Below are 14899 nucleotides of genomic sequence, written 5' to 3'. Positions count from 1 at the left end.
TTGGGTGGTGGCAGGGTGAGAGCAGGGGACCCCCCCCCCCCGTGCAGGACAGTATCACAGGAACGTGTGACCGTCTGCGATGGAAACTGCTGGAGTTGGGAGGTGGGGGCATATGGGGACTCTGACCACAGACAGGGCCACAGGGGTGTCTTTGGAGGGCAGATCTTTGGCTCAGGGGAGAGTGCTGGTCCCATGGGCAAGACTGGCGGGGAGGAGAGCCAGACAAGACAGACGCAGCCCCACCTGGACAGAAGGTAGGAAGGAGACATGGGCTGAAGTGCAGACGGTGGCTCCAGGGGACTTAGGACCATGGTCAGCATGAAGGCTTGGCCTGACCATACATGCAACCCTGCCGTCAGACCAGCATCCGGAATGTTAGAGCCAGCCAGGAGGGACTGGGGAGCGTGGAGGAAGGTTCTTTAGTGGCCCTTAGAGCAGCTGGTGGGTGGTGGGAGGGCAGCCATGCAGCTCCAGGGGCACAAGTAAGGCCAGAGCATGGTCAGCACAGATTAAGCCTTAACCTGCCGAGGGACCTGAGAGCGGGTGAGGGGGCCAGCACCCTTCCCCAGACGCTGCCACTCCAGGGCTAGAGACCCTCACCTGGGTGGCCACCGGGATCCCTTCAGCTCTGAATGTTTCCATAAGTGAAGGAGGCCCACTTGCTGACCAGAAAGCGAACACTCAGGGGCTCCCGTGTGGTGTCGCTGTGACATCCTACAGTGAGGACTGTGGTCTGCTGTCTCACTGGCGTCTGCAGCGTCCTCCCTACCCGGCCTGGTCTGGCCGCCCTGACCCACTGTCTGCTCCGCAGGCTGTGTCATCACCATCTCTGGACGCATGACCTTCACCAGCAATAAGTCCATGGAGATTGAGGTCTTGGTGGACGCCGACCCCGTGGTGAACAACTTTGTGAAGCGCTACCGGGCCGCCAGTGCCTTCTTCACCTACGTGTCCCTGAGCCCAGAGGGCAAGTCTCTGCCTGTGCCCCAGCTCGTGGTGAGTGACCCCTCTGGCCCGTGTGTCCTTGGGAGTGACTGACCCCCATGCTGGGCCAGCCTGCTGGGCACTCACCGGGCTTCCAGAAGAAACTGAGTCACAAGAGTCTATTATGGGCCACTGGGCCCCCCTCCACTCCTGAGGGGCCAGCCACCTTGGCTGAGGTGCAGGTCACACGTGAAAGCCCATCCCTGGGGGCGCGGGGGAGAGGCTGGGCAGACAGTGTGAGAGGTGATGCCCCTTACAAGCTCCTTGCTGAGGGATAAGCATGCTGCCCTTGGGGTCCTGACGCTGTGTACGATTGCTGGAGCGGGGTCGGGAGAGAGGACCCTCCCAGGGTGAGCTCTCAAGGAGACCCTGGCCTGAGTCCTGCATGATGAGGCCAAACCAGACCCCGCACCTTGAGGCTGGGCCTCATGGCCTTTCCCAGCCTGGGCGCAGGCAGGCAGCTACCACCACAAGCAGACCCTGGGTCTCCAGTCCAGGCACAGATCCTGGAGGGCCTCAACCCCCAGCAGGGTTCCCTTGGAACTGGCCTGGGTTCTACAATCCAAGAGGCTGCTGTTGGGGCTGCTGGGGGTGAAGGTTATGAGCATTTTCTTAATTTGGGAAAGAGAAGGTTGGATTCGCTGAGCATGTAAGGATTTCCCTCCCTCTTGCCATCCCCCTCAGCACCCCCCCACCAACCCCCATCTCAGCTCTTAGCACCTGCAGGTCCCCAGCGCTCAAGGCCACAATCACAGGAGTCTTCCCTCCCTCACGCCTAGCCCTGCCTGGTCCTGGGGCACCACCCTGCTCCTGTCTGGGATCACTGACAGCACCTCCTCCTGGTCCCTCCCTCCTTTACACACTCACCCACGCATACACACACACGCACACATACACTCTGTTCTCCAGCACAGGGGTGATTTGTTCTCAGCTGTGCAGATCTTGTCACTTGCCTGCTGAAACTTCAGGATTCTGGTTCATTTAGAATAAAACCCATGGTCCTAAGGCTCATGCCTTGAGGGTCTGTGCACCCCGGCCTTGCCACCCACTCCACCCCAGCCTGCTCCTGCCTCACCTGGAGCCCTGCTGCCCCCACACAGGTTCTAGGCCACCTGCAGGGGTCGGTCCTCACCCCCCAGGGTGAGCCCAGTGTCTCCTCCTTGGAGGAGCCTCACTGACCCCCGTCCAGCATCCCCATCGTGGTCTGGCCTTGTCCCACCCTGCCCTACTCCAAAGCACCAGCCCCCGATTTGGTGATGCTGGTCACTTGCCGATTGTCCTGCCCCCACTTGTCTGAGCCTCACGAAGACTAGAACACGTGTGCTCCCTAGAGGTCACTGGGGCTGCAAGTTTCAGTACTTGGGGGTGCTCTCTGGAAAGTGCGTGAATCCTGCTGTGTGCAAGGCCTGAAGCGAGAGACAGGCAGTGTGGGTGCTCAGAGGAGCAGGGTGTGTGCTGGGCTGGTGGCTTCCACCTGAGGGCTGTGAAGTGGTGCCCAGGGGGTGAGCAGGAGCCCCCAGAAAAGCCAGTGGGTAAGGGCCATCTTGGGAGGTCCCAGGAGCTCAAATGCTAGCAACTTTGCATGAGCTAGCCATGGGAGAGCCCAGGAGTTAGGGAGCAGAGGCGGCCAGGATTGGGGGTGGGGGGGCAAGTGGTGAGGAAACCTGGCACTCGGTAATTGTGTATGGAAGGAATGAATGAACAAATGAAGGAATGAATGACGTGTCCAGATTTCTCTTGAGGCTAATGAGAGCTTTATAATCTCACACATTCCTTAGTGATGCTATCTGGTAAGTGCCCTGCCTGGAGCTCTGAGTCCTCTGCCTGCTTCTCTCGGCCAGGCTCAGCCCGGCCCTGGGGGCCAGGCTCCCCTGCACGTTACCCTCTTACACTGGTGAGGACCCCCTCAGCCCAGCAAGGCTGAGTCACTTGTAGACGTTCACACAGCTGGCCTGTGGGAGCCTGGGTGTGGAGAAGGCCTCTCTGTTCAGGCTGCTCCTGGTTGGTCTTGTCAGGCCCTGGGTCTGCCACTAGGGGGCCAGGAGGACGCCAGAATCCCCAGCTGAGGTTGGGCTGGGCTGTGCTGAGCACAGAAGCTTGGGCAGGGGTGGGGGTGTGTTGGGGTCTCCAATGCCTGGCACTTTTGTGGAAGTGGCTGGCAAGTGACTCGGGCCCCCTGCCAGTCTGAGCCCTGCTTCCAGAAGCGCCTCCCAGGGCTGCCACCGCCCCCGCCGCGTCTGTGCCCCACGCAGATCCCCAGCTCCTGGAGAAGAGCGTGTACCAAGGCCTCTGCCACAGTAAACATATGGCACTGAAGCTCACTTCCTCTTGGGGCTGCACGAGGCCCTGCCTGCTTCTTCTCGGGCTGAGGAGGGCCGCCTGGCTTGCGTGGGGACTGCACAGGTCCTGCATGCTTCTTCTCTGGCTGAGGAGGGCCGCCTGGCCTGTGTGGGGGGGCGCTTCTTGGTGGCAGCTGAGTCCCCCCTCTCCGAGATGCTAACGTGCCTCCCCCACCCTGCTCTTCCTCTCTGGGGCCTCACAGGCCTGCGGGGGAGCCATCCGGCCTCATGAAGGGCCCTGACGTGGCCAGAGGAGCCTTTGCTGCCCACTAGGCCCTCTCCTGTCCCTCCCCGTCCCCCACGGCCCCTCCTGGGGCTCTGGTGAAGCAGGTTGGGGGATGGGGGAGGCTGCAGAGAGGAGGGCTGGTGAACCTGGCCTTGAAAGATGGGGGCTTCACCGTACTGAAGGAAGGAAGGGGTGGCCAGGGAGGGTGCCATCCTCGGGTGGGCTCTGGACTGACACCTCCCCTCATACAGCCTTGGCCCTGCTGCCCAGGGACCAGGCCTGTTGGGGGCGAGGGTAGGGGTCCATCAGCCTCGGCCTCTCCCTCCCAGGTCCTTAGCCACAGTACCCCCCACCTCACATTGGTCATGGTGGGTTCCCTGGGAAAGCCTCGCCTGCCCACCACCACCCCCCAGCATTCTTGATGGGCTTTCCTGAGCCCAAGGACGGGGTGCTCACCTCACCTGCATGCCACCCTGATGGCGTAGCAGGATGGCTGCCACCCTGCCTGGCCCCTTGGTTGATGATCTGTGTCCCCTTGATCTCTGCCCACAGGCCTGACCTCCAGCCTTGATCCTCTTGGCCCCAAGTGCAGGCTCACCCTTGTTCTCTCCAGACCCTTGTCCTGTCTCTGTCCATGTTGCCACAGGGCCCCTTGGGGACACCTGTCAGCCTGGCCGCCCCCAGCATCTCCGTCCTATTTACTGAATTTGCACCACACACAAGCGGGGCCTTGACCTCCATCCTCCCGCCTCCCTCGCCTCCAGGCTCCAGCAGGGCGGACCCATCCAAGGACACTCTCTGTCTTTAATCTCACTGGCCTCTCCCTGGCTTTGGCAGGACTCAACTTTGAGGGACTCTGCAGTGTCCAGACAGCCACCCCATGGCCTCGTCACCTGGGCTCTGAGAGAGCCTGCCTGCACCCTGCCCTCAGTTGGGCGTGGGCCCAGGCCCCAGGCTGCCTCCTCTGTCTCCTCCACAGGCATCTCAATATAACATTGAGGTCTCAGCAGGCATCTCAAATATAACATTCCCAGCCACCTCCCCCCCAAACCCCGCTCTTCCTGGTGTGTTCAGCCTGGCTCCTCTCTGCCCCCTCAGCTTCAAGCCGCATACCCGCCCTGTTCCTGCTACCACCTCCCTGACTGCACTGTGTCCGAGCAAATGTTAGAACAGAATCACGTTTGCTGCCTCTCCCACCTTGATGGTTCAGCAGCTCCTTGGTGCCCTGGGCACAGACAGGTCCAGCCAAGTCGGCCGCCATTGTTCCTCAAATCCCCAACCCAGTCCTGCCTCCGGGCCATTGCACTGGCTGTTCCTCTGCCAGGACGCTTCCCTCCAGTCATCACGGTGTCAGCTCCTGCCATAGTTTCCCAGATAATTTCCTTCTTCAATGGTCTTCCCTCCTCTTTCTGGATAAAGCCTTATTACTCCTCCCCCATCACCCAGTGACTCCTGTGCCTGGAAAAGAACCTGGAGTTGGTGGAAGGGGGAGCTCAAAAGGAGCCAGGAACTGAGAGGGCTGGGGATGGGGCTGGTCACGGGAGAGGAGGATCAGCGACCACCTGTGGCCCCCCCAGCTGCTGGAGGGCAGGTCTGGCCCAGGACCTCCCTTCCAGCCCTTTCCTCTGCTGTTGGCTGAAGGAGTGGGGCCTGCAGGGCCCCCCAGATGGCCTTGAGACCAAGGATATCTGAGGATATCCGCCATCTTCGTTTTGAAAAGGTCCTTCCACTGTAGATGCAGGTGGACAGGGTGTCTTGGCAAGGTCTGCGGTCCGGCTATTGGTGGTTGTGTGGTGCGCCCAACCAGGGGCTGCTTTAGGCTCAATTGAAGGCACTGCGGTGGCCCTTCTGCCCTGCCTGTACCCCAGAACTCAGCCTGCTGGGAAGACCAGTGCCAGCAGCAATCTGGGAATCCATGGAGAGCTGCTTGTGGTCATGGAGCCCTTTGTGGAGGAGCCCCTGGCCTTCCGGGGCTGGGCCCGTCTCTGTACCTGGGGGGCTGCCTGCGCCCTTTCCAGAAACCCAGGAACCTGGGATGGGGGGGGCAGGCGAGAGGAAGTCAGCTGCTTGATGAAAGGGATGGGTTCCCTGGGATGGGGGGGGGCAGGCGAGAGGAAGTCAGCTGCTTGATGAAAGGGATGGGACGGAGACTGAACTCCCAGGTTTTCAGGGCCAGTGCTGGTGATGGCCGCTTCTTGCCGCCGGCTGCATGTAGACCCAGGCTATCCTTGCTAAATAAAGATGGTCTTTGATTCTTCGCTGAGGTGTCCTGGGGCCACTGATGTGGATAAAAATAGCCTCTGGTGGGGGAGGGTGGGCAGAGTCCCCAGCCTCCAGCCTGGCCTCTGCGGCACTCACTGGGGAACCACCAACACCGCGTCGTCTGTCTCTGAGTCCACGTGTGGCACGTGGGGGCTCAGCCCTCCCCACCCCCATTGTCAGTACTTCTCCTCCAGTCTATTTTTAGCTCCCATCCCCAAGGCCTGGCTGACACGGAAGGCAGCGTGGCTGTGGGAGTTTTTCTTGATGAATATTTTATGCTGGGAGGGCCCGCTGCACCACGCCAGCAGATGCTGGCACTTCCAGGCTGATTGTTAAAGGCGAGTGTGGCCTGTGGAGCCAGCCAGCTCCCTCTGAAGGCCTCCCTGCAGCCGTGCCCTCTAACTTCGAGGGTCAAGGTGAAGGGCAGAGTTAGAGGGGTGGCTCCCTGAGACCCACTTCCACCCTGGTGGAAGGACTTTAGTACCCCCAAACGTGAGAACTAGTGGACTCTGTGTTAAAGCGGGGGCAAGGCTGGTTTCCATTCTCTGGTTCAGTTGTGGGTGCTGCAGACCCCGAGGTCCCGGGAGACCCACTTGGGGGGAGGTCTCACCTCGCCAAGGGAGCCACCTGGACCCTGTGCCAGGGCAGTCACATGATGCCAATTTGGACACATGCATTCACAACTGCTTCATGGGTCATTTAGAAAAGGATCATTTGTTTTCCCCAGTGAGTTGAGCAGCATGGCCACGTCACATTGGGGTCACGGAGCAGGGTCTTTTCAAAGCCGGTTTGCTTGGCTCCCAGAAAACCCAGACCTCAGAGCAACCTGCGGTGCGGGGGTTTTGGCCACTGCTTGTAGACCATCATCTCCTGGTCCACTAGGAACTGCTGACAGGTGGAGGGCAGGGCCTGGACCCAGGAGCCTCCGTCGCAGCACTGAAATGACAAATCGGGATGAAAACAGGAGGCAGGGAGGAAATCGAGGAGGCCACCGGCCTTCCCTCTCTCTTGGAGGGGCTGGCTCATAGCTGGCGGGGCTCCACCAAGAAGCGGTGAAATGTGAGCTCTGCACTTTCTCAGCTGTAGGTGCTTCCTCTTTCCATCATGGCCAAACCTCAGGGCCCCATCCAGGGCCAGTCACCATACAGGTTTCCTGAGGACCAGCTCCCAGGGCCTGGGTGCCCGTGAGGCCGTTCCCTGTCCCCGGGACAGGGCCGGTGCTGGGGTGTGCTCTGGGCCCACAGCGGGAGCTGAGCACTGACTTCACACAGTGCCGACCCACCTCCTCACTAGGTGTTGGGGTGGGTTATCCACACCCACCCAGACCATGGTGACAGCGATGAGACGTGACTTTGACGTGAAGTCGATATGGAGCAGACCTTGAACACCTTGGCCAAGGCGGCCCCTTCCTGGGTGCTCAGAAATACAAGGACGAAAAGACCCTGGAACCCCCAGGGGTAGGAAGGGTGCAGAAGGGCCTCCCCACTCACTGGTAGGTGCATACAGAATCAGAGAATAGCATGCCAGCCCTGCCTGCAGGAGCAGAGATGCTTCATCAGGGGCGTTGTCCATCCCCAGGTGTACTGGACACCCCGCTCGTGCCTCCTGTCACCAGCGCAGGACCCTATCAAGCCCCTCGGTGGTCTGAGCCTTCTGGAGCTGCTCGAGGTGGAGGATGCCTGAATGTGTCCTCTGAGCAGAATCCTCAGTTCTGAATCGTCATTGTTCAGTCTCTCAGTCGTGTCCGACTCTCTGCGACCCCATGGACTGCAGCACGCCAGGCTTCCCTGTCCTTCACCATCTCCGAGTTTGCTCAAACTCGCGTCCATTGAGTTGGTTCTGATCTTTAACACAGTCATGTTGGTTTGGGATTCAGGCTTTCTTGCTTTGATCTTCATTGGTTTGCTTGTTCATTCACTCAGCAGAGGCTTCCGGGACCCCACTGTGTTCCGGGCATCGTGTGGCCTCACACAGATGGCGGGAAAGATGCTGACACAGTGTGCATGCAGGGCAAGGGCTGGCAGTGAGCGTGACTCCTGGCCCGGCCCAGCCCGTGGGAAGGGCTCGGCGTGTCGGCACACCCCACCCAGGGGCCAGCACTGCGTGCGGGTCCCGAGCCCCCTCTCCTGTTGGGGGGTGGCACCCTCCCGCCTCCTGCCTGGCAGTACCTGTGTTCCCTGCCTCTTCTGGACACCTGTTGACCCTTCCGCAGGTGAACTTCGTGGTTGCACAGGAGGGCAGTTATTTGAGGAGTGGAGCCAGTGCTTTAGGGTGAGGGGAACCCCCGGTGAGGGTGTTCATGACTCTCCACATTGGCTCTGTCATTGGAGGCTGTGATGCCGTGTGCTGGGGGCTGCGGTGCTGAGCCCGGTGCAGTAGCTGCACAGTCCAGTCTGTGGCCCCTGGGAACTAGACACTGGACCGCAGACTGTGGCTTCCCGGTGCGCAGCCCATCCCCGCCCCAGGTCAGGGTCTGTGGGCCCAGCTGGGGGACACAGCCACCTGTGGGCAGCTCGCCAGGGCCCCTGGCCACACCACCCCGAGTGGCCCCGGTCATCAGACAGTATCCTAATTGCCTGCATGATTGTCCCAAGGTCTCTCTCCTCCTGTTATGAAGGCCGGAGAGGCTGTGCCGCGTGGCTCCCTAATTAAGAAGGTCTGCGTCCCTCAGGCTCACAGGAAGTTGTTCTATCACCACTGGAAACCCTCTTCGCACCAGACATTCATTAATTACAAAAAGGACAAGTTCTTGATTTTACTGAGGGCGGAACTTAGTCACTCACCCTCTCTGCCAAGTTCCAAATGTGTGTTCTTGAAGCACAGAGAATGCAAAATGGAAAACATTTGGTTTGCATTGTTAGGCTCTGAAAGCCAGAGGCTTCCCCACCAGTGGAAAGGAGCCCGGGAGACAGTGCTGGTGGGAGGAGGGAAAGATGAACATCGGAGGCCCAGAGCCAGCAGGCGGGAACCAGCGGGGCGCCCCCAGCACGGGGGGCCCAGGCCTGGGACCCCACCCCCACCCCTGTGTCCCTGGGCCTGAGTATCACCTTCCAAAGATCCAGCTGCCTTAAGTTGAGCCCCAGGGCCAACTGCCCTCGTCCCAGGGCATCAGCTATGTGTTGGCAAACAGGAATACACTTTGTCTCCAAGGCTGTTCATGATGACAGGAGTTCATCAGTGTGATGCTGGCGAGCACATACGCAGTGTAATCGCTGTGAGTGGAGAGCGGCCTGCACTGGCCCCGTAGGAGACCCTTCATCACGTCACCTCCTGGAGACCCCTGGTTCGCAGCTGGCCCTGGGAGCATCCTGGAGCTGCCTGGCCACATGGCAGGTCCCAGTGACCCCATGGTCCTTGGCACCCCTCCGAGGAGGGCAGAGGCCCAGGTGCAGTTACCAGACCTGGTCAATTCCGGTGTCTGTCCAGCGCCGAGAGAAGCGTCCAGAGCCTTTTGTGTACACTGTCTCTTCCACCAGGCAGGTAAACGGGTCACTGCATCCTGAGCTGCCAGTGGGCTCCTTTGCTGTCACCTGTCCTTTTTCAAATGCACAGGAAGCCCTCCCCCTCAGGCTGGGGGACGGGCAGCCTGCAGGAGTTGGTAGCTCCTGCCAACAGCTTTAGGCACTCGAGAGGAAGTGTGATTCCTATGGAGGAGCTTTGTCCTTCTCCCCGTCACCTCCAACCCCCCATTAAAAACAGCAACAGCCAACAACTTATGTATTTATTTACTTTGCCGGATGGAGGGAGACGGCTGTGAAGAGGCAGCGGCAGCTGGGCTGTGGGTGGGGCCGCGTGCAGGGAGCCATCTGTCTAGTTCTGCCAGCTCCTCGCCCAGCAGGGAAGTGGTAGCCCCTCTTAGTCACTTGGCTGGGAGAGCTGTTTATCTGAGCTCGCAGCCCTGGGGAGGCTGAGCGTCCAGCAGCCAGCCGGGTAGGACCCTGCCTCCACCTAGAGCAGAGTTGCTCACCCCTGGCTCTGTTCTTCCCCCACATGCCTCTCCCCAGCCCTGAGGTGTCTTTATAACACCTCCCAGGGCAGGTGGGCAGGAAAGGGCCATCAGCATGTGGGTGGCAGCACCGAATCCACAGAGCCCAGAGCTCCCCACAAAGGCTGCCGTCCCTGGAGACGAGGTGAGGGGTGAGCCCTCGCCAGCTCCTTGTTCCCAGGCTGAACAAGGTTTGGCCGCGCTCTGAAGCCGGCCCGCTGCCTGCACATCCATCATCAGGCGGCAGGAGGTCTGTCTGAGGGCAGATCCTGGCTGATGAATTAGCTGCAGAATATTGAATGTCAGGGACTCGCTCGGCACAACAACCTTGGGGCTGGGTGCCGGGCGCTGGCTCCTCCCCACTCCCTGCCCGGCGGACACTGGAATTGACCAGGTCTTATACCTGCCTCTGGGCTTTTGCCCTCCTGGGGTCGTGTACTGAGAGAAACGTCCAGAACCTTCAGTGCACATGTCTAGAGACTTCTGGGGGTGGGGTAGCGGCAGTCGTTTGGGGGTACCTGATGGAGGGCCGGGCTCGTCACAGCCACACATCAGGGCCACGTGAGCCCCCCTCACCCTTGAGGGTGCGTTGGGACCTGGTGGGAAGGGAAGGCGCAGCGTCTGTCTCCTCTTTGCCTCCTCTGGGAGGCGCTGAGGCCAGGGCTGGAAGGGGAATGTGCCCCTGCCCCTGGCCTGTCCTCTCCTGGGTGCAGAAGGCTATAGAGGCTGGGCCCCTGCAGACTCAGGTGGGCTCCAGATTCATTCTGGATGTTCACCAGGATGATGCTGGAGGGCCACCGTGTGCCCTGCTGCCCACCAACAGCCCCACCCTTGAGAGCCTGTCAGCACAAGCTGGCCTGGGGGATGGCAGCAGCTCAAACTGTGGCTCTGCCTTGTACAGGCTGTTGCTTGGTCAGATCACTCAGCCTCTGCCCCACGTCGCCATAGGAGGGGGACGTGATGACCCTGGACGCCTCCAGGGTGGTTACACAGACTCTCACCAGCTGGGGGGTGCCCGCATGCCTTCCCAGGAGCCCTCACCACACCTGGACCTTGAGACCATCTTCCTCTGCTCCACTTGGTCTTGGTCCAGGCCACTGTCTCTTTCCTAGTGCAGCACCGTCTGCCTCTTTCCTGTGTGTGGTCGGCCATTCGGTCAGCTCCCCAAGGCAGGGTCCCGTGGATGGTGCTCGGCGTGCTCGTGGGAGCATGTGCGTCCAGGCCGGATTTAGTTCCATGAGCATCACCTCTGCCCTGCTGTCTTCCTCACGTGCCCAGATTTGGGTGGGGGCCCGCCACGCTGAACCTTCCCTTTGACTTTCTGTAAACTCGGACGACACTCACACCTCTGCGGTGGTTTTGAGATATGATTATGTGCTGTGTGGTTGCCCGTGTAAATGTACAATCCAGTGGGTTTTTATGTATCATGGATGGGAGCCACAGGTCTCAACCATGCCAGGCAAGTCCCATACAGAGGCAGGAGAGGAAAAAGTCCCCACTGTCTTAGCCTGGTGGCCTTGACCTTGCATTCTTGGCCACTTTGGCTGTGCCTGCAATGACGGAGACCTGAGTTTGATCCCTGGGTCAGGAAGATCCTTAGGAGGAGGGCATGGCAACCCTCTCCAGTATTCTTGCCCGGAGAATCCCTCGGACAGAGGAGCCTGGCAGTCTACAGTCCATAGAGTCACAAAGAGTCAGACATGACTTCCATTTTCATTTAGAACAGGGATGGACATAGAGAGGGATCAGGGTCCTTCCCACAGTGCTCCATGGGCCAGCTGCCTTGCATCGCCTAACATGTGTTAGAAACGGGTCCCAGCCCCCAGACCCACTGCAGACACATAGAATCTGTGCTTACAAGATCCTCAGTGATTCGTACATGCGCATTTGAGAAGTCCCTGATCTCGCACCTTTTACCTGGATGTATGTAGGAGCCTTGGGCTGGGCTCAGCAGGAAGTGGCCTTGTCTTCTTGGGGTGCCTTCAGCAGGGGCTGGAGTACTTGGGGCCCCAAGGATGTCTCGTGCCCCCCCCAACTTAGAACTTCCTGATAAAATGGAGATAGAACATTCCATTTTCCTGGGCTGTTTTAGGTCAAATTGCATAGCCTCAAGTTTCATTTTTTAAAAAGCCAGCCAGAGATGAAACCAGAGCCAGCTTTCAATAAAGTATCTTGGAAAAGTCAGCGTTTTCCACGTGTGCCCCAAGAGTCTTCATACAGGGACTAGAACCACTCTAAGAAGCACAACCTAGTGCATCAGATGCCCGGATGTTCTGTTGGCTCCAAGCTGTGGGCTTCTGATAGTTCACACCTGGTGACACTTAGAGAACCATTTCTGAGAAGGCTGAAAGGGAGGGAGTGTTGGGTATAACCTGACATTCCGTCCTCTGGCTGAGTGTTCTCTCTTTTGTCAATATACCATTTGCCTGTAAAACCCTTGGGCCTAAAAATAGCTGCTGGGGCTTGGTGTCATTGTAGATGAAGGGCACTTGCCCCATTTCTTTGGCTTTCAGACACCCTCAGAGTGTCTCAAGGCAGTGTTGTCCAGAGGAATTAGCAGAGCTCTTTAAGCCTGAATCCCTGACCCCTGGGCAGTGAGAAAGAACTCTGCAGTGGGACAGATGGGGTCTTGGAAGTGACCAGCTGGTGCTGTTGCCGTGACCTCTGTCTGGGGCCACAGCACTTAGTGGCTAGGTCAGGCCACCCTCAGGAATGAAAGGGGGTCCATTCACTGTCATACTGGTCAGCAGGCATGGGCCAGGGTAGTCCTGGGCAAAACATGGCCTTTGGCCAAGTCTCTGGTCACTTGAGGACCTGGCTTCTTAGGTTGTACAGAGAAGAGGTGAGGTGGACACCAGGTGCCACTTCCTAGGCCTCTGTGCTGGCCAGGGGTGACTGCCGACAAGCGGTCACTCACTCCTGGTAAAGTGGCCAGTGAATAAAGTGGCCTTCTCAAGGTCACGCAGCCAGCACGGTGTATGTCCCCACTTACCTTTGGGGCAGAGACCAAGAGTAGCTGGCATTCCCTGGGAGTGCAAACACAGGGTCCCCCTTTGGCCCCTCTCCCAAGTTCATTATCAACTGCATTTCCAGCTGAAATTCATTCTCAAGAAGGCCCTGGGCTCAGATTCCGCCTGCTGTGGAGAGTAATGGGGTCTCCGCCCTACGGGCTGCAGGAAGATGGGGCCTGGCCCGGCTTCTCTCTGCCCTCCGGGGGCGGTGCCCACATTCACTGGTTCTCTAACCTGCCTGCTCCTCTGTGTGTCCACAGCCTGAGACTGAGGACGAGAAGAAGCGCTTCGAGGAAGGCAAAGGGCGGTACCTGCAGATGAAGGCGAAGCGGCAGGGCCAGGCGGAGACTCAGGCCTAGACGCCTCTCAGGCCTGGAACAGGCCCAGCGCCGCATCATTAGAAGTTACCCCCCGGCCAGAAACCCAGTTCGTGTTGACAACTGGGGTTGTGTGAAGTGTTCGTTTCGCAGTGTTAACCTCTCCCGAAAACCTCTACACCAAAGCTTTATTTATATCACCCCAGTGTAAACGCTACACAGTATTGTCCCAATGCCCGCGCAGTCCCTGGAAACCCTGGGGTGACCTGGGCACACACTGTACCGTATGTAGAGTTCAGCTTCACTAATAAAGCTACTGTTTGGCTGGACCTTGGTCTGGGTGGTCATTTGTCTTGGGGGGTTGCACTTTCCCTGGGTGTGGGATCTGGAGGCCACCCAGAGGCCTAGTGGGGGCCTAGTGGCCTGGGGGCCACCCTCCTGGCCCCCACTCCTCTGGGTGCCTGGACCTAGACCTGCCCTAGCGCCCACTTGTGTTTGCCTGATGACTTGCTGGTCAGAGAGATCACCCCTCCCTCCTGTCCCACCCCCCACCCCAGCCCAGGGGCCTTGGTTCCAGGCTCTGAGGCCTCATCCAGTTCCTTCCCTTTGATGGGAGCTGGGGCACTTGTGAGGACTCAAAGTTTTGGCAGAAAGAGCCAAACTCAGGGATTTCCCTGGTGGTTCAGTGGCTAAGACTCTCCCAAATGCAGAGGGCTGGGGTTCAATCCCTGGTCACATGCCGCAATGAAGATTGAAGATCCCTCGTGTTGCAACTAAGACGCAGTACAGACAAATACTTTAAAAAAGAGCCAAACTCAGCCAGACCAACCACAGCTGCCCTGCCCTGAGCCCGGCCTCTCCGCACCAGAGGCAGCTCGGACACCTCAGAGCGAGAGGCAGGGGTTCTACCAGAGGGGGCCCTCCTCAGCTAGTGCCAGGGCCTCTGTGCCTGAGGAGGAACTCCCAGCCACTCAGGCAAGTGGGGTTACTGGGAAGGCTTGTGGCGTGGGGGTCTGAGGGGCAGTGTGTCAGCCCGTGTGCATGCATGCACTTGCATCGGTATCCCTGTCTGCAAATACGTGTGGGCATGTGTGAGGGAGGAAGCTCTGTGTGTGCATACACCCGCGCATCTGGTCCAGCAGCCTCAGGGCAGGTAAGCAGCTGAGGCCACTGTAGGGGCCAGGTCCCTACCCACCCACCCACAGCTGAGAAAGTCCCCTCCAACAGCACTCCTGGTCATTGCTGCCTGTGAGGATGTTCCTGACCCAGGCTCATCCCCAAAGCCTGGAGATGAGACTGGCTGTCAACGGCACAGCCTCACACAGGGCTCCCTTGGGCCCAGGAGAGAGAACGCGACTCCAGATGTGCAGAAACGTCCGCCAAGACCTTCAGAATCTGTCTCGGCCCCAGTCCCGGCTGACGGGTTTGTTTCCTGCCTGTGAGCATCGGGAGGGAACACCCACAAGAGGCCACAGCAACCCCGCCCCTGGAGGCTGCCTCGCCTCCCCAGCTCCACACACCCGCTCCCATGCCAGCTTCCTGGGTGCCGGAGGCAGGAAGGGAGGAGGAAGCAGCCTGCCTGGCAGGGTGAGAAAGACCATCCTGTGCAGGCCAGCCAAACCTTGCCCTGAGAAACCATAGTCGGCCATGCCAGGCCCAGTACCCCAGTCCTGGGGTTCCCCAAGGCAGCCCTGGGAAGCTCATCTCCCATGTGCCCCCAGAGCCAGCTGGGGCAGGGGTACCAGTCCAAGTAGCCGTGGTGAGCTGTGGAGGTG

The 14899-nt window shown here is 59.4% G+C and overlaps 1 protein-coding gene across 12 annotated transcripts in view; it reads left to right on the top strand.

Moving 5' to 3' along the window:
- Positions 1–13453, top strand: part of ACOT7 (acyl-CoA thioesterase 7) — a 108152-nt gene extending 94699 nt beyond the window's left edge. For all 12 annotated transcript variants that reach the window (XR_015143327.1, XR_015143328.1, XR_015143329.1 and 9 more), the window contains 2 exons: positions 812–996; positions 13068–13453. Coding sequence is in view for 9 of the 12 variants with exons in the window: in XM_086344214.1 (XP_086200340.1) it covers positions 812–996; positions 13068–13166 (284 nt within the window). In the remaining 3 variants the exon portion in view is untranslated. The remainder of the gene's footprint in view (positions 1–811; positions 997–13067) is intronic.
- Positions 13454–14899: the final 1446 nt, after the last annotated feature.

This window comes from Bos grunniens, chromosome 16, assembly GCF_055505025.1.
Source record: "Bos grunniens cultivar Pamir isolate PY7600 chromosome 16, Bosgru_T2T1.0, whole genome shotgun sequence".
NCBI classification, from domain to species: domain Eukaryota; kingdom Metazoa; phylum Chordata; class Mammalia; order Artiodactyla; family Bovidae; genus Bos; species Bos grunniens.
The sequence above is the reverse complement of the archived record's forward strand: the minus strand, read 5'-3'. Positions and strand labels throughout refer to the sequence as shown.